General features: G+C 42.7%; 1 protein-coding gene across 15 annotated transcripts in view; it reads right to left on the bottom strand.

The window, feature by feature from the left end:
• LOC115195665 (pumilio homolog 2) overlaps nucleotides 1-19,691 on the bottom strand; it is a 47,833-nt gene that overhangs the window by 27,436 nt on the left and 706 nt on the right. For 5 of the 15 annotated variants that reach the window (XM_029755852.1, XM_029755808.1, XM_029755860.1 and 2 more), the window contains exons 2-13: nucleotides 18,117-18,483; nucleotides 6,822-6,890; nucleotides 6,588-6,693; nucleotides 5,181-5,368; nucleotides 3,881-4,044; nucleotides 3,299-3,608; nucleotides 3,098-3,191; nucleotides 2,760-2,867; nucleotides 1,886-2,034; nucleotides 1,586-1,703; nucleotides 629-796; nucleotides 42-311 (exon numbers count right to left, since the gene is read on the bottom strand). In XM_029755852.1, coding sequence (XP_029611712.1) covers nucleotides 42-311; nucleotides 629-796; nucleotides 1,586-1,703; nucleotides 1,886-2,034; nucleotides 2,760-2,867; nucleotides 3,098-3,191; nucleotides 3,299-3,608; nucleotides 3,881-4,044; nucleotides 5,181-5,368; nucleotides 6,588-6,693; nucleotides 6,822-6,890; nucleotides 18,117-18,470 — 2,098 coding nt within the window. In that variant the 5' untranslated portion in view covers nucleotides 18,471-18,483. The other 10 variants (XM_029755888.1, XM_029755896.1, XM_029755835.1 and 7 more) reach the window with 6 other exon arrangements.

Raw genomic sequence — 19,691 nt, 5'->3', positions numbered from 1 at the left:
ACAATGATTAACCTGAAGCTGCAAGTTCCTTCTCCACTAACCTGAGGATCCGAAGCCTCCGAGCGCCGAGCCCAGGCCCAGGGAGCCGCCGGTGCCACTAAAGCCCAGGGAGGAGGTGGGCGGCGGAGCCTGGGATGTGTGGGAGAACAGGGAGCTGCTCTGGGAGCTGGCCGGCACCGACGCGGAGCCATAGAAGGAGCTGGAGGGCAGGCCCTGGTTCTGGGGCTGCTGTTGCGGCATGGAGCGGTACAGGCCGTTGGGCTGAGGGCCCGACATGTTGTTGCCCGAGCCTGACGCTGACGCCGCAGCGGCTAAATGGAGGGAGGGGGGAGAGGGATGAAAAGAGATCAAAACTAGGTCAACATGGCTCAGTGTGGTGCCCATTGGGAGAGGACAGGAGGTGGGTTAGTGCCATAAAACTGTGGGACAGCCCCATCGGCATTAGCAATTAATTCGTCATTGCAAGTGTGAGTCTGGAGATTATAAAATCCTGACAAATTTTCACAAGCAGTGTGTTCACACTAAATGTGGCACTCATTCCACTGGCTGCTAAGCCTCCTTTAAAATACACAATTTCCCACACTGCAACATTACGAAAGCATGGTGCCAGACAACCCTTGGTACTCACCAGCCTGCGCTGCGGCCTGTGGGTTGATGAGAAGCGGGGTTTGGACCAGGCGGACAGGCCCTCCCAGACCGCCACGGGCTCCGGAGGCCATCACCAGGGTTCCATTCTGGTCGTAGTAAGCAGCGGGGGCCAGCATCTGGTAACCTGGGTGGGCAGGAGACAGACACACTGAGGGGAAACGCACTTATGAAAACCAGCCAGGAGTGTGTGATCTATGAGAGGGAGCGTGAGGGCACTGAAGAGGAGCTATCTTATTGCACCATAATCATTAGCAAGAGAAAGGCAGGTTGAAGGAGTATGCACACAAAAGGTATTCCAACAGTATGAATGAATATTCTCAGTCTGGAAGCAATCAGGCTACCGAAAGCGAATACAGTGAGCGACGTCATCAGAACTCATCCAGAAAACCTCATCCAGAAAACCTGTTTTGGGACCGAGAGGCATCTTTCATTATAATGGAAGAAATGCGTTCCTAGCATGTGAGGAATGCGTTTGCTGGCGTCAAATGCGAGCCAGCTAGCTAATATTTAGAGAATAAAAAGTTTTGGGCTAGTTATTCTAACCCATTTGCAATCCCTTTTATTGCTGCTTGCTAACTTGCTGGCTAGCTTTAGAGGTTAGCTGGCTAGTAAGCTACAGTAGTTCGCTACTGCCATCAGTAGTCGTTTTATTATCATTTTTAGCCTTATCGCACCTTTTGTAGAATGCATACTGGCATTTGAATATAGCGTGGGGAAAGGGAATCCGGACACACCGTAAACACATTTAAAATGTAGGTGTAGCATGATGCGTTGGGAATTCCATGATCAGAAAAATAAAGCTGCATGAACTGTCAAGTCTAGACACGGCCTAAGTAGATGCTTAACCAGGCCTGCTCAGTACAGCTTGGTTTGGCAGTGTTAAAAGTCCTTATGTCTGCTCCTAAACTAACGCTACTCTGTGTATAGTGTCACCGACCTGGCATACCAGCATAAGCGAGGGCCGGGTTGGCGGCGGCTGCTGCCAGGGAGTCCTGCTGGCTTTGCTGGCCCTGACCAGGGGTGAGGGGGCGCTGGTTGTTCCCAGCACGCATCACCTGGAGAGAGAAGAGCAACCCAACCTCAATAAAAAAATGACTGCAATGACAAATAAGATCAAATCAAACAATTTGTCACATGTGCCAAATACAATCATTATCCCTTTAAATTCTCCATCATTAACTCATTGATACTTAAGCATTTCACCAACTAACAGCAGGTAACTGGAGAATTAATTTACCTGTTGCTGTCCCGGCCCTGGTCCCTGATTGGATGCCTGCTGATTAGCGTTGTGACTGGCAGCCGCAGCCGCCGCCTGTTGCTGGAAGAGGTTGGCAGGGTACACGCCCCAAGGAACACCATAGTACTGGGGGGGAACCACTGTAGGCCCTAAGGGAAGGGAGTCCTCAGTTACTACTACCAAACCTGTGGCATGAACAATTTGATACAATTGTTGCATTCATTAAAGTAGAAGATTGCTACATTAGTGTGGATCAAGAAGCTATTAACGATACACATTGAGTGAAAAAGGTGCCATGTATGAGTACAGTGCATGTGTGCAGTGAAGTAAAATACTTAAGTAGTACTTTCAAATATTTTTACTTAAGTATTTTTGAGGGAAAGGGAAGTATTCATATTTGACAACTTTTACTTTACCACATTCCTAAACAATATTATGTACTTTTTACTCCATTCATTTTCCCTGACACCCAAAAAGTACATTAGATTTTGAATGCTTAGCAGGACAGGAAAATTATCTAATTGACACACTTATCAAGATAACATCCCTGGTCATCCCTAGTGCCTCTGATCTGGCGGACTCACTAAATACATGCTTTGTTTGTAAATGATGTCTTAGTTTTGGAGTTGGCCCTGGCCACCTGTACATAAAATTGAAAATGTGGCAGTCTGCTTTGCTTAATATAAAGAATTTGAAATTATTTATACTTGTACTTTGATACTTTAGTATATTTAAAACTAAATACTTTTACCCAAGTAAGATTTTACTGGGTGACTTTCACTTGAGTCATTTTGTATGAAGGCATCTTTACTTTTACTCAAGTATAACAATTGGGTACTTTTCCCACCGCTGTATGTGTGTGTGGATTGCTAACCGGCAAGTGTAGCTGCTGCGGCAAGTCCTGCAGCGGTGTAGGGGTCGGCTCCAGGGGGTCCAGCGTTGATGATGTATGGGTTAGGCACGAACGCGGGAGCAAGGCCGGCTGGAGAAAACAGTAAGCCATGCATGCATATTGAATAACACATCAAAAAGCCGTCAAACTCAAACTAGTATGGCATTCTGTACATTTTTCACTTACAAAAAACTATGACTACCAAATCTTGCACAAACATGCTCTAATCCTTGTCTGCATGTGTACCGTTTGGAGCCAAGTAGATGTATAAATAAATCCACAGTACATACACTGTCTATAGTAATAAAGCTACAACTTACCAAGGTGTTGTTGCTGGGCAGCAGCCAGGGCATACTGTTGCTGCTGGGCAGCAGTGAGCTGCTGGACAGTCAGATGGTTGGACCGCTGAAACAACTGGAAAACAGACATTAAAGTGTGTAACTTGTTCTACGGCAGTTTCCACACCTCTCAAGCAGGTTTATCTATGCATTGATAGAAATCTGGTCCCTAGCTCAACCCACCTGCTGCTGGGAGTTGTAGTCAAACAGGCCGACGGGGGTGCCAGAGGAGTCCACCTGGATCTGGTTGCCAGCATAGTCGAACTGGAGGGACTCCACGCCCTGCTGCTGCTCCATGCTGCCTATGTTCTGAGTCTCCTGGCTCTGGAAGTCCTCCTGCTGCTGGGGCTTGTTCTGGGCTGGATTCTGGGGCTGCATGGCATGGTGCTGTGCGTGGTGCTGGTGCTGAGTCATTATCTCCAGCCCGGCCTGGCCGGGACCCATCCTCTCCACCGCCTCAATCGGGGAGGCCTGGCGACTTCCTGGGGTGGGGCTGGAGAAGTACATGTGACGATATGGTCTTTGAGGCTTTGTTCACAACTGTCTCCATGCAAAGTCTCAATGACATTGACTGCCTGAACCAAAAAAATAATAATCTAATACAGCTTGGAAGTGAGTTGAATGTCTTATCTGCATAATTCAATTAAAATATATATTTCATTTTCCAGAGGAAACTACAAGTGCAGTGAAGGATTGGTAAATACATCTTATGATTATTTCATGACCCCCATTCACCCCCAAATAACCATTAACAGGGAACTGTACTTGAAGTCTTTGCAGTCTCTGTCCATGCCGTTGAGCAGGCCTCTCCCATTGGCGTCACTCTCCTCCCCCACTTTCATTTCAGGGCTTTTGTCCTCTTCAAACGGAGACGTCTTGTCTTGCGCGTCGCCCTTCTCCCTCCTGTCCGTGTCAACGTCCACTCCGCCCTGCAAAACCACCCAAAAATTGAGGCTTGTTTCTCCAAAGTGACGCAATACTCCATTGGAGAACATGAGAGCAGAGCCAAACACTAAGCAATAAGATAATTTGAAGTTGCATTTCTGGAATAATTCTTAACAATTTTTGTATCACTATAGACTGGTTACATTTAAGTCATTTAGCAGACGCTCTTATCCAGAGCGACTTACAAATTGACACGTTTGTATAGTATCACATTAACTAACACGTTTGTATAGTATCACATTAACTAACACGTTTGTATAGTATCACATTAACTAACACGTTTGTATAGTATCACATTAACTAACACGTTTGTATAGTATCACATTAACTAACACGTTTGTATAGTATCACATTAACTAACACGTTTGTATAGTATCACATTAACTAACACGTTTGTATAGTATCACATTAACTAACACGTTTGTATAGTATCACATTAACTAACACGTTTGTATAGTATCACATTAACTAACACGTTTGTATAGTATCACATTAACTAACACGTTTGTATAGTATCACATTAACTAACACGTTTGTATAGTATCACATTAACTAACATGTTATCACATTAACTAACACGTTTGTATAGTATCACATTAACTAACACGTTTGTATATTATCACATTAACTAACATGTTATCACATTAACTAACATGTTTGATTGGTTAGGCACAAAACCGACACGTGCACAACTATGGGGGAAACACAGATGAGGTTGGCTTAGATTGTTGACAACATTTAAACTATATTTTGATTCCAATGTTTATTGAAAACAAATAAACATGCACACGTTGTCTCAAATACATCATTAGCTGTTGGTTCGCTAGCAAATTTTGGGCCATATTGGCATAGATGTGACAGTCAAAACACCTGAAAACAAGACATGGTATCAAGAACAAGATGCTATCAAAAAGTAGCAGAAACAAGCTACCTACGATTTCCCACATGGCAGCTTGTCCTTGTTGCTAGCCATGCGGTCATCCATAATCATAACAAAGACTTCTGCCCCATTGAAGCGAGTACATCATTTGTGACATTGAGCCTGATGTAGGTATTCTCTTGGTTCTGAGTGGATCGGCGAAAAGGAAAGAGCAAAAGAGACCTTGGCAGAAAGACTTACATAGCCACCGTTCCTATAGCGGCCATCCATCTTGTCGCCAGGGGAGGAGCTCAGGACGTACTCCACCATGCTCACTCCCAGGCCTCCGCCCTCAGAGCGAGGGGACAGCACAGAGCTGGCATCTCCGTTCCCATGGAAACCCTGTCCGGGTCGCCGCTGCACCATGATAGGCTGGGACACTGAGTGATCTGCTCATCAGAGGAATGGGGGTGGAGCAAAGAATAGAGACATCAAGGACTGACACATGATCATAATAGGAAGACAGCGTTGACCAAGCATTCAACAAAAGGAGATTTAGAGTTTCAGCATGTTTCTTGAAAAAGCTATCTGCATGGTCTTGATGGTACCAGTTGAACTGAGTAGTAAATGCAGTACTTCAATTTCACGCACTAAACTGTAAGGCTATTTGTTAGGCTTGGGCGGTGTACCGGGGTATTTGGAAATAGACATGGGATGGTTTTTCCATATCATCAATACCGTTGAAACTATTTCTTTGAAGTTTTTTTTATTCACTTGAATATTTTTTTGCTACTTTAAGTAAATACTTGCAGTCAACTCATTGACAACATTAGGAGATAAAACTGATCGCGTTCATTTCACTGGTCACAATTTTTTATTCTGAAGTTTACCAGTGGTCCCCAGTCACGTTTTGTTTACAAGCACACAACGATGCAAGACCAGAGCCTTGTGAGTCACTCATGGTTGTGCAGCATGCGCCAGGTGATCTAGTTAGAAGTATGGAATAAAAACTTTTTTTTATTACTTTAGGCGCATGCATGCTCCTTGTAAAAAAGGTCAGCATAGAGACCTTCAAATGCATATCTGGAACCCTGAGCTAGATATGACATAATAATAATAATAATAATAATAATAATAATAATAATAATAATAATAATAATAATAATAATAATAATAATAATAATAATAATAATATTATTATTATTATTATTATTATTATTATTATTAGCAGCAGCAGCAGCAGCGGCATAGCACACAAGCCAGCAAGGTATTGAAAATCTACAGACAGTGCGGTTTGTAAACAGTGGCACTTGCGTTCAGTGCCAGTATTTCCGGATATCCCTAGATGGCAAAAGTTCGGTAATGAAGCTGGATACGGGCCAAGCCTACTATCTATTTATGCATAGGATATTTTGATTTTGGGTTGAATTGGCAATTTTGGTACTACCCCTGAGTCAGATGAACTCATAGATACCATGTGTATGTCTCTGTGTCCAGTATGAAGAAAGTTATGCATGTTTGCGATCCAATGCTAACAAGCGTTAACCACAGATTTCAAGTCATTGCGCTATCTGCTAGCAGATCGACAGACTTCCAGTCATTGCGGTTCTCAAAAACCTGAGGGTAAAACGCATAGTAAGACAAGCAGAGGCACAGAAAACTACTCACGAGAAGATCCCCAGGCATTCACCCTCCACTCCTCTCCAAGGAGCATCCCTTTCCTTCCATCCTTGGCCAATTCATCCGAATCCCACAGTTTCTTTGCTGGCAGCATCTGTAAAGAGAAGGCAAAAAGGCAACTTGAACATTCAACATTCTGGAAGACTTCAATGGAAGATGTAGCACAGAACCTATCCTAAGTTTATGGGGAAGAAACTTGCAATGTGGCATATCTCAACCTACCTCACCCATGCCCCTGGACTCCAAAGCAAGGGCTTGAAAACCATAGTTCATCTCATCCACAGTGCGAACCTGAAATAGGAAGAACATTTTTTTTTCCTTTAGACAGTTACAGCACACACACACACACACACACTTCGACCCGATGAATATGGTATCCTTATTCGTAATAGGCTAGTTTTGGAAAGACCCCCATGAAATGGACAAAAATGAATGGCATCTTACTGGCATTGGGCAAACCATATACACAATCGCAAATACCACTCAAATGGACGGCAGTTCATCAAAAACACATTGCAAGCGCAACATGGCAAATGCCATACTCCAAAAATCGCAAAGGTGACGAGCACTCCACCATAGGATTTCATATGGGAAATGGTCACAAAGTCAAGTCCTAAGGGTAAAATGGTCAAAATCTCAATTTCTTTTCACAATTTTAAACCCTGATAAAAACTGCTTTTTGGACCGATATTTTTGTAAAATTACACATATGTAGTAACCGTATGGACATGTCTCTTATTTCATTGAGTTTGTCCATGTGCCATACAGTGAGGGGAAAAAGTATTTGATCCCCTGCTGATTTTGTACATTTGCCCACTTACAAAGAAATTAGTCTATAATTTTAATAGTAGGTTTATTTGAACAGTGAGACAGAATAACAAAAAAATCCAGAAAAACGCATGTCAAAAATATGTTAAAATGATTTGCATTTTAATGAGGCAAATAAGTATTTGACCCCTCTGCAAAACATGACTTAGTACTTGGTGGCAAAACCCTTGTTGGCAATCAGAGGTGAGATGTTTCTTGTAGTTGGCCACCAGGTTTGCACACATCTCAGGAGGGATTTTGTCCCACTCCTCTTTGCAGATCTTCTCTAAGTCATTAAGGCTTCGAGGCTGACGTTTGGCAACTCGAACCTTCAGCTCCCTCCACAGATTTTCTATGGGATTAAGGTCTGGAGACTGGCTTGGGCACTGCAGGACCTTAATGTGCTTCTTCTTGAGCCACTCCTTTGTTGCCTTGGTCATGTGTTTTGGGTCATTGTCATGCTGACCCATTTTCAATGCCCTGGCTGAGGGAAGGAGCTTCTCACCCAAGATTTGACGGTACATGGCCCCGTCCATCATCCCTTTGATGCAGTGAAGTTGTCCTGTCCCCTTAGCAGAAAAACACCCCCAAAGCATAATGTTTCCACCTCCATGTTTGACGGTGGGGATGGTATTCTTGAGGTCATAGGCAGCATTCCTCCTCCAAACACGGCGAGTTGAGTTGATGCCAAAGAGCTCCATTTTGGTCTCATCTGACCACAACACCTTCACCCAGTTGTCCTCTGAATCATTCAGATGTTCATTGGCAAACTTCAGACGGGCATGTATATGTGCTTTCTTGAGCAGGGGGACCTTGCGGGCGCTGCAGGATTTCAGTCCTTCACAGCATAGTGTGTTATCAATTGTTTTCTTAGTGACTATGGTCCCAGCTGCCTTGAGATCATTGACAAGATCCTCCTGTGTAGTTCTGGGCTGATTCCTCACCGTTCTCATGATCATTGCAACTCCACAAGGTGAGATCTTGCATGGAGCCCCAGGCCGAGGGAGATTGACAGTTCTTTTGTGCTTCTTCCATTTGCGAATGATCGCACCAACTGTTGTCACCTTCTCACCAAGCTGCTTGACGATGGTCTTGTAGCCCATTCCAGCCTTGTGTAGGTCTACAATCTTGTCCCTGACATCCTTGGAGAGCTCTTTGGTCTTGGCCATTGTGGAGAGTATGGAATCTGATTGATTGATTGCCTCTGTGGACAGGTGTCTTTTATACAGGTAACAAGCTGCGGTTAGGAGCACTCCCTTTAAGAGTGTGCTCCTAATCTCAGCTTGTACCTGTATAAAAAGACACCTGGGAGCCAGAAATCTTTCTGATTGAGAGGGGGTCAAATACTTATTTCCCTCATTAAAATGCTAATCAATTTATAACATTTTTGACATGCGTTTTTCTGGATTTTTTTGTTGTTATTCCATCTCTCACTGTTCAAATAAACCTACCATTAAAATTATAGACTGATCATTTCTTTGTCAGTGGGCAAACGTACAAAATCAGCAGGGGATCAAATACTTTTTCCCCCCTCACTGTATATTATCATAGGAAGTCAGCTTCCGAACCGAAAAGTCAACGAACCATGTCCAAATGGCATATACATTAAGCCCTGAACCAACCTAGAAAGTCTACTTGTCATGTTTGATCATAGGAAGTAAGAATTTGTCGTTGATTCAGCATGTCCATTTGGTAATGGGAAGTCCTTATGGATATATATTGGCAATGGACACGGTCAACTTGCAGAAGAGCATGTTCACACTGACAATATAGCATGTGTGTAATGGACACTGTCCAATTGGATTATAAAAATGTACAATGCCAACATATTATACTGCCATCAAGTCAGCCATTCAGTCAGTCAATAAGACATACTGACACCAAACTCACTTTGTCCAACTCTTTTAGAAGCCAACTCACATATTTCAGAGCCAGCCCACAATTCATAGCACCTTCTGTTAAAACCATTTAAAAAGATATATATATATATATATATATTTCAAAAAGTTATTTATTTTCGAGCTGTGGGTCCAGTTCTGACATTGTGTGTAGGCCTAGCTGAGGCGACCCCGAATCCGGAGTGTCGGGTCAATAGGTCATTCGGAGCCCGAGCAGCGACCTTAATTAGTGCTGAAAATTCCCTTTTTCCCGGGCGTTGCTTCGGGGTCCCAGAAAGAGCTATCGGACAGAAACTTTAGGGTCGTCTATGGGCTAAGGCGGTTTCAATGCACCTAGTCTTGTGATTCTGGGACTTTTCTAATGTCATTTTCGCGACATTAAAAATGATTTGAAGTTATTGCAAATGGACTAGGCTGTTTCTCGGTCTGAGAACCTTCTAGAGCCACATAACTCACCGTGCACAACCGACCTAAGCTCTAGAACAGGTTCATAAAGTTTCAGAGCTCTAGGTCTGACGGTTCTTTGATGGTTCGAACACAGGTAACTATTGCAGGCTCTGTGTGTCTAAGACCCACACTGTGTCACTCCACATTGAGTGTGTGTACAGAAAATCACGTCGAGCTACGAAACCTACCTTAACGCGCCGCAACTGGATCTATATATTTTTTTGGGGGGAAAACAACAAAATAAACACTTGTTTAACGATTTCGCTTAAATTACGATAAAGAGAACCAGCCATTTATCTTTCCTTACACCGTAGGTTAATGTACTTTGACGTGAAGCGGTCAAATTAGTGCTGTATTACCGATTTCTACCTTTAATCCCAGAAAATGTGATTAACTCAGAGCGTTGAGACCGACTCCATCTTGGTTCTGGGCTGAAAGTACATTTGGCCAAACCTGTGCTCACCAAGTTGTCTTCAAAGTCTTTTCCGTTTGAGAAAACAGCCATGTCCATTTGCAATATACAGCCTTTTCCAGTACAGCAGAAGAATGTCAAAATATAAAAAATGTGTAATGCGGAAACTAAATGTCCTAGACTTTATTTGATGACTTCCCAGAAGACCGGGCCCTGGGGGACAACCTGCGGTCGTCGGCCTATTTTAATAACACCCGCGGACGTTTGGGTAAGGGACCGTACATTTGCAATATGGAGATCCTCAATCAATCATACGGGAAATGCCACTCGCATCCCTTATGTAGGACACCATAACAAAATTGGAAGAAAGCAAATGAATGCCAACTCCTGTAGACTTGCAAGGTTCCTATAAAACGTCACGCATTGACATTTTATTGGTCAACATTAAGAGTCTACATAAATTAACCTGTTCATTGAAAAGTAATATAGAAATCACTTACCAGGGTTCGAGGCAAACCTTTGCCACTGGTGCTACCAACTTTCAGTTGATGGCACCAGCACATGATTTGGTCGCACCAACAAGGACATGACCCGTGGCATTTTTTTTTACCAAAGTCAAATTGATTGTATAAACAAAGTACATTCATAGTTAATGGTAAATCTGTATTGATAAACTGGGTAAATCAAGATGAAGCTTAGCCAATTCACAATACCGTTGAATGCATATTCAATACGAGTGTGCATGCATCAAGTTATTTTGCTTGTTTTGGCTGATTTCATGGGGCTACAGATGTTCCCCTTCCATATGGGACTTATTGTACTGATCAACATTTCTTCATATGAAACAACCGCATGTTTTATAAAAAATAAAAATAAAGTGTTTCTCACTGAAGGACATCATTAGGTCTTAGAGACAGAAGAGACTTGAGGGAGACGAAGTGAATGAATAAAGTTAGTGGCAATGACAATCAGCTTTGAAATCACCATATTTTGAATTATGTCTATTATTAAAGTACTAGGGTAGTGAATTGATGATGGTTTCAGCTGAAACCTACTAAGGTAGGTAAGTCTACAAAACTGGAAGTTACTGGTATCTTCTTGCATTGTAAAGTGTTCAAGCCTGTAATGAATCTAGTTTTGCAAACAGTAATTAACAGTTGCAACATTTTTACATGCCGCGTTGCATTATTCAAGCAGGGCTCTCGGATTTGTTATTTGTTGTGCAATGACTGGGTTTATAGAAGTACATTTCACTCCAGTACTAGCTTTGAGGATGCTCTCGTACTGTCAAAACAAGTGACAGCCTAGTTTGAGGAGGGGAATGGCCTCTATGCTGTGCGAGTGATAAGATACATGACGACTAATGAAAAACACACGAGGCAAATTAATTCCACTAAATTGTGCAAATTAAACTATAGACCGATTAGCAGTTAACATCCCTAGACAAAATAGATGTTATTTTCCCCTTTGTAAGTCCTTGACATTATACCCTGACTAAACCGCTCGCGTCGCGTTGCCCGAACATTGCAAAATAAATTTAGGAATATATATATATATACACTGCTCAAAAAAATAAAGGGAACACTTAAACAACACAATGTAACTCCAAGTCAATCACTCTTCTGTGAAATCAAACTGTCCACTTAGGAAGCAACACTGATTGACAATAAATTGCACATGCTGTTGTGCAAATGGAATAGACAACAGGTGGAAATTATAGGCAATTAGCAAGACACCCCCAATAAAGGAGTGGTTCTGCAGGTGGGGACCACAGACCACTTCTCAGTTCCTATGCTTCCTGGCTGATGTTTTGGTCACTTTTGAATGCTGGCGGTGCTTTCACTCTAGTGGTAGCATGAGACGGAGTCTACAACCCACACAAGTGGCTCAGGTAGTGCAGCTCATCCAGGATGGCACATCAATGCAAGCTGTGGCAAGAAGGTTTGCTGTGTCTGTCAGCGTAGTGTCCTGAGCAAGGAGGCGCTACCAGGAGACAGGCCAGTACATCAGGAGACGTGGAGGAGGCCGTAGGAGGGCAACAACCCAGCAGCAGGACCGCTACCTCTGCCTTTGTGCAAGGAGGAGCAGAAGAAGCACTGCCAGAGCCCTGCAAAATGACCTCCAGCAGGCCACAAATGTGCATGTGTCTGCTCAAACGGTCAGAAACAGACTCCATGAGGGTGGTATGAGGGCCCGACGTCCACAGGTGGGGGTTGTGCTTACAGTCAGAGAACAGCCAAGATTGGCAAATTCGCCACTGGTGCCCTGTGCTCTTCACAGATGAAAGCAGGTTCACACTGAGCACGTGACAGACGTGACAGAGTCTGGAGACGCCGTGGAGAACGTTCTGCTGCCTGCAACATCCTCCAGCATGACCGGTTTGGCGGTGGGTCAGTCATGGTGTGGGGTGGCATTTCTTTGGGGGGCCGCACAGCCCTCCATGTGCTCGCCAGAGGTAGCCTGACTGCCATTAGGTACCATGATGAGATCCTCAGACCCCTTGTGAGACCATACGCTGGTGCGGTTGGCCCTGGGTTCCTCCTAATGCAAGACAATGCTAGACCTCATGCGGTTGGAGTGTGTCAGCAAGTTCCTGCAAGAGGAAGGCATTGATGCTATGGACTGGCCCGCCCGTTCCCCAGACCTGAATCCAATTGAGCACATCTGGGAGATCATGTCTCGCTCCATCCACCAACGCCACGTTGCACCACAGACTGTCCAGGAGTTGGCGGATGCTTTAGTCCAGGTCTGGGAGGAGATCCCTCAGGAGACCATCCGCCACCTCATCAGGAGCATGCCCAGGCGTTGTAGGGAGGTCATACAGGCACGTGGAGGCCACACACACACACACTACTGAGCCTCATTTTGACTTGTTTTAAGGACATTACATCAAAGTTGGATCAGCCTGTAGTGTGGTTTTCCACTTTAATTTTGAGTGTGACTCCAAATCCAGACCTCCATGGGTTGATAAATTGGATTTCCATTGATTATTTTTGTGTGATTTTGTTGTCAGCACATTCAACTATGTAAAAAGATTTTCTTTCATTCAGATCTAGGATGTGTTGTTTAAGTGTTCCCTTTATTTTTTTGAGCAGTATATAAAATTGCACCCACACCAACGAGCATCTGCGTTGCCAAGGGCTAAAATAGAAGTCATTACTATTTCTGACGCAGATCGCGCTGCAAGTCCTGCCTCTCCCATCTCCTCATTGGTTTATAGAAGCAGGTACCCACGTGCCATCTCCTCATTGGTTATACCCACATGGGTGATTGAAAGACGAACTGTTTTGCCAGTTGTCGTGGTAATACTATGAAAGTGTAGATGCCAATCACCATATAAGTTCAAAGATGAAAAAGCCTGGAAGGAGGAGAGATGACTAGAAACGAAACGATTCAGTTGGCCGTTTTATGTGTGGATTAATTGTCAGAGTAGAGGACCTTGTGCATTTCAAGTAAAATAACTCAATGTTTATGTCCCAGAACAAATTAGCTAGCAACAGCAAGCTAGCTAAATAGGACAAATTAGCTAGGAAGTGCAAGCTGACTAGCTAAATTGCCATACATGTTTAATGCTTTTCGACCTGTCCCCAAATTAATGTAATTGGTTCAGAGTTTGTTTTGATATTTTAACCTGCGTGTCGTGATCGCGTTTGGTGTAGGGGGACAAAATAAATTTGCGCATGATGGCGCAGCCGGTTTGGGTTCCGCGTTGGGTATAGGCTTGTCTTATATCTTTGTGTGAGAGATCACTGACTGAGACCCCCCTCCCCCTTTACACACAACCAAAGTCAGTTGTCTACAAGCTGGGTGTTTCCTGGGAATGGAACCTAAACTTTAAAAAAACTTGCACTCAACTTTGAAAAAGATTTTAACTAGGGATACAAATTTCAGTCAATTTTGCTGCCGACTAACCTAACCTTGTTAACAGGTCATTTTTTAGCAAATAGTAAAATAATGTGACCAATTGAAAACACTATGCATAGACACATACAAGGAATTTAACATTTTCAGAGGTTAATTGAAACATGCAGTGGCAAGCCAATTGTCTCACAGCCAAAAGGATTTATTATGGAACATAGAACTACTGTAATGACGCAGCAAATGTAAAAGAATTTCAAACATTTGCCAAAATGCAATTCGCAGGAGAATACCTTTCTATACAGTGCCTTCAGAAGGTAATCATACCCCTTGACTTATTCCACGTGTTCCAGACTGAATTCAAAATTGATCCAAGTTGATCTCCCCTCTACACACACACACACAATAACCCATAATGACAAAGTGAAAACCTGTTTAGAAATGTTTGCAACTGTATTAAAAATTAAACAAATCTCATTTACATAAGTATTCACACCCCTGAGTTTATATACAGCAGCACCAGTCAAAAATTCAGACACCCTTGAATGAGTAGGTCTGTCTGAATTTTTACTATTTTCTACATGGTATAATAATAATTTAGACATCAACAGTATGAAACAACATATGGAATAATGTAGTAACCCAAAGAGCGTTAAAATGAAAATATATTTTGTAATTGAGATTCTTCAAAGTAGACACCCTTTGCCTTGATGACAGCATTGCACACATTGTCTCAACCAGCTTCACCTGGAATACATTTCCAACAGTCTTGAAGGAGTTCCCACATATGCTGAGCACCGGTTCGCTGCTTTTCCTTCACTCTGCGGTCTAACTCATCCAAAAAAAAGTGAAAGTCAGGTCATATGATGCAGCACGCCGTTACTCTCCTTCTTGGTCAAATCGCCCTTACACAGCCTGGAGGTGTGTTGGGTCATTGTCCTGTTGAAAAACAAATGAAAGTCCTACTAAGCATAAACCAGATGGGATGGCGTATCGCTGCAGAATGTTGTGTTAGCCATGCTGGTTAAGTGTGCCTTGAATTCTAAATAAATCAGACTGTGTCACCAGCAAAGCACCCCCACACCTCCATGCTTCACGGTGAGAACCACATATGCAGAGATCATCCATTCACCTACTCTGCGTCAAAGACAGGGTGACCAAAAAGAGAAAATTTGGACTCAAACCAAAGGACAGGTTTCCACTGGTTTAATGCCCATTGCTTGCATTTCTTGGCCAAAGCAAGTTTCTTATTATTGGTGTCCTTTAGTGGTTTCTTTGCCGCAATTCGACCATGGAGGCCAGATTCACGCAGTCTCCTCTGACCAGTTGATGTCGAGATGTGTGTTACTTGAACTCTGTGAAGCATTTATTTGGCCTGCAATTTCTGAGGCTGGTAACTAATGAACTTATCCTCTGCAGCAGAGGTAACTCTGGGTCTTCCTTTCCTGTGGCGGTCCTCATGAGAGCCAGTGTCATCATAGCGCTTGATGGTTTTTGTGACTGCACTTGAAGAAACTTTGAAAGTTCTTGAAATTTTCCAGATTGACTGACCATGTCTGAAAGTAATGGACTGTCGTTTCCCTTTGCTTATTTGAGCTGTTCTTGCCATAATATGGTCTTGGTCTTTTACCAAATAGGGCTATATTTTGTATAACACCCCTACCTTGTCACAACAACTGATTGGTTCAAACACATTAAGGAGAAAATAAATTCCAAAGTAACAAGGCACACCTGTTAATTGAAATGCATTCCAGGTGACCACCTCATAAAGCAGGCTGAGAGAATGCCAAGAGTGTGCAAAGAAACATCAAGGCAAAGGGTGGCTACTTTGAAGAATCTCAAATATATTTGGATTTGTTTAACACTTTTTGGGTCACTGCATGATTCCATGTGTTATTTCATAGTTTTTGATGTCGTCACTATTATTTGACAATGTAGAAAATAGTAAAAATAAAGAAAACCCCTTGAATGAGTAGGTGTCCAAACTTGACATGTAGTGTATGTTAGAATCCCCTTTGGCAGTGATTACAGCTGTGAGTCTTTCTGGGTAAGTCTAAATGCTTTGCACACCTGATTGTACAATATTTGCACATTATTATTTTCAAAATTCTTCAAGCTCTGTCAAATTGGTTGTTGATCATTGCTAGACAACTATTTAAGTCTTTCCATAGATTTCCAAGCAGACTTAAGTCAAAACTAACTAGGAACATTTCCTTTCTTCTCGGTAAGCAACTCCAGTGTAGATGTGGCCTTGTGTTTTAGGTTATTGTTCCGCTGAAAGGTGAATTAATTTCCCAGTGCCTGGTGGAAAGCAGACTGAAGCAGGTTTTTCTCTAGGATTTTGCTTGTGCTTAACTCCATTCAGTTTTTTTTGTTCCTGAAAAACTCTCCAGTCCTTAACAAGCATACCCATAACATGATGCATCCACCACTATGCTTGGAAATGTAGAGCGTGGTACTCTGTTTGTTGTATTGGATTCGTCTCAAAAATACTTTTTATTCAGGACAAAAAAAAAGGTTAATTGCTTTGCCACTTTTTTTTATAGCATTATTACTTTAGTGCCTTGTTGCAAACAGGATGCATCTTTTGGAATATTTGTATTTTAGACAGGCTTCCTTCTTTTCACTGTCAATTAGGTTAGTATTGTGGCGTAACTACAATGTTGTTGACCCATCCTCAGTTTTCTCCTACCATAGCCATTATACTGTTTTAAAGTCACCATGGGCCTCATAGTGAAATCCCTGAGCGGTTTCCTTCCTCTCCGGCAACTGAGTTAGGCAGGACGCCTGTATCTTTATAGTGACTAGGTGTATTGATACACCATCCAAATTGTAATTATTAACTTCACCATGCTCAAAGGGATATTCAAAGTATTTTTTATTTGTTTATCAACCTACCAACAGATGGCATTCTTTGCACGGCATTGGAAAACCTCCCCGGTCTTTGTGGTTGAATCTGTATTTGAAATGCACTGCTCGACTGAGGGACCTTACAGATTGTTGTAGGTGAGGGGTACAGAGACGAGGTAGCCATTAAAAAAAGTGATGTTAAACACCATTATTACACAGATTGAGTCCATGCAACTTGTGAAGCAAATTAACTCTCCTGAACTTATTTAGGCTTGCCATAACAAAAGGGTTGAATACTTATTGACAAAACATTTAAGCTTTTCATTTTTTGGAGAGGTCTAAATACATATTTCTAATTTGACAATTGAAACAAATTTAAATTCAGGCTTTAACAAAATGTGGAAAAAGTCAAGGGTGTGAATACTTTGAAGGCACTGTAAATAGCGCACCTGATGCAAACAGTTCCATATGTGAGATTAAAATTAGAGGGGGAATCTAAAGATGCAACAAAAATAATAACTAGAATTGTGCCTTTGGCTTCTGGACAACGAAAGAAAGTTGATACGAAAACCAATAGAACAGGAGATAAATGCTGGTTTCAATGGCAAATGAGGAAGTCTTCATAAAATAATTAACTCCATGTTTCTGTCATGGGATTTTGGCTTGTCTACTTTGGAGCAAGGTAAGACATGCCTCATAATATGAAGTAAAAAACATCCAGGTTTCAAACAATGCATACTCCAATTGCAAGGTGGTTGGTGACGCGCTGGTAGCCTACCTACCGTATTCATTGCCTAGGCACTCGAATGGAGCACGGGCTTCAATTAGGAGTTGAGAAATAAAAATAGTAGCATTAGAAAGCTGAGATCCCCTTTTTAGCCGTGGCCATCAAGAGTGTTAACACACGATTGCATTTACAATTTGCAGTGCAATGACTGGGTTTCTAAGAACGCGTTCCACTCAAGCAGCAGCTCTCGCTGTCTGACGGGTGGTATTATTCTGCTCAAACTAGGCTCTATACGCTGTGCATGTGTGATAAATAAGACACAGGATAAAGTAACGAAAATGCACACGTGCCAACTTAATTGCGCTAAATTATGCAAATTAACCTGTAGACATAAGCATGACCTGTAAAATTTCAGTCATGCTCGGGGCTGAAACAGCATAAGGTCTAAGGGTTGCTTCATTCAAATATTGTACCTTTACCAAACAGAAAGCAGTTTGGCCCTGACAAAATCACCGTACCTGGTCAATGTGGTTGCCATCTCCTGTAGGCCAACGGTGCTTGCTAGGGGTGCAACCTCCCAACTGCTCACCAGGTTGCCTCTGGAAGAAGTAGCCAACTGTGGCATCGTCCTGAGAGCGCCCACTCAGTGGAGGCTGTGGGGTGCCTGGGGTGGGGTTGGGGCCCCTATCCATGCCCTGCAGAGGGTGTGGCCCTCCGGGACCCTGCCCTGCTCCCCCTACGGCTGCCAGGGAACCCCCTCCATGAACTCTGACGCCCCCAGCTTCAGAGGCACCGTTTGTGTGCAGCATCCCACCTCGTGTCTCCTGCCAGGCCACGTCATTCATACCTAGGATGCTGCATGGAATGCTCATTCCACGGGGAAGCCTATGGAAGGGGGAAATAGTACAACATGTCAGAGGAGGGTTGCTTTACATTGGTTATGGATAGCACTTGTCAAACATTAGGCTGAGGTTTCTGATATTGAATCAACCAAACATACACGTGTATTAACTGTAGCTAGTAAAATAAATAACGATATATACTTTTTCGGTCCCTAACGTTAAGACAGTTTCCGTTATTTTATTTGTTTAATAAGTTAGCTGAAATGTCTGCAGAACTGCAGCAGAAGCACTGTCAGCGTGATAAATAAGCATCGTCTAACTAGCAACAGCAACAATGTTCTCTGGGGACGGTTACATGCCCTTTCTTTGACTTAGCTTCCTGGCTATCTAGACAACGTATTTATTACATTGTTATACATTGCTAACATGAACGTATTTTAAGCTAAATTAACTATGAAAAGTTAGCTAGCTAACTCCATTACGTTGTAGAAGTGTCCCGAAAGTCCGTGTAACATGCGCTTTGGCCTTCTTAGCCAAACAGCTAAAGTTAACTAACTAACGGTTAACATCAATCGTGAACATACGCTACCTACATCACAGACAGCAGGAAACCAATGTAACGGTATTGATATAGCTAGCAAAACAATGTTAAGTTAGATGGATAGCTAGCTTGCCTACCGTTGCTAGCTTACTTAGCTAGCTAACTTGTTAGCGTAGCCAATCGAACAATGAATGTCTGGCTGGAGTGTTGAAGTCGCCGTTGTCGGATGTGTGTGTTTTGCTAGCTAAATAAATATTACACACGGTAGTAGTGTAGAATGCCGGTGTACCTAGTTAGTAGCTAGCTAACGTTAACCACATATTGTATCTATTTCGTTAACGTTAGTATAACTACCTACCGTTAGTTATTAACGTCATTCAAACACGTTTTACGCGAAATTGATCACATTCGCTAGCTAGCTAACGTTAGCTGGCAATTTCGGCGCATAAGAGTCTCTAGATTACTAGCTAGCGAACGTTAAATGTTGGTTGTGTGGTTATTGCTTTCACGAAAATGTTGAATACCACGAGTAGTTAGGTACCTAGCTGGCTACTTTAACTAGCTAGCAAAACCAACTCTACAAACGATGTCGACTGTATAGCTTGCAGACTCGGTTAGTTTAGCATGAAACTGACGTCAGAACAGTTAACTACAGTAGCTAGCTACGTCCACGACTTCCCTGCTCATGACAACAGTAATTGACTGGCAAA

This window comes from Salmo trutta, chromosome 1, assembly GCF_901001165.1.
Source record: "Salmo trutta chromosome 1, fSalTru1.1, whole genome shotgun sequence".
NCBI classification, from domain to species: domain Eukaryota; kingdom Metazoa; phylum Chordata; class Actinopteri; order Salmoniformes; family Salmonidae; genus Salmo; species Salmo trutta.
This window is presented reverse-complemented; position numbering and strand designations above follow the sequence as displayed.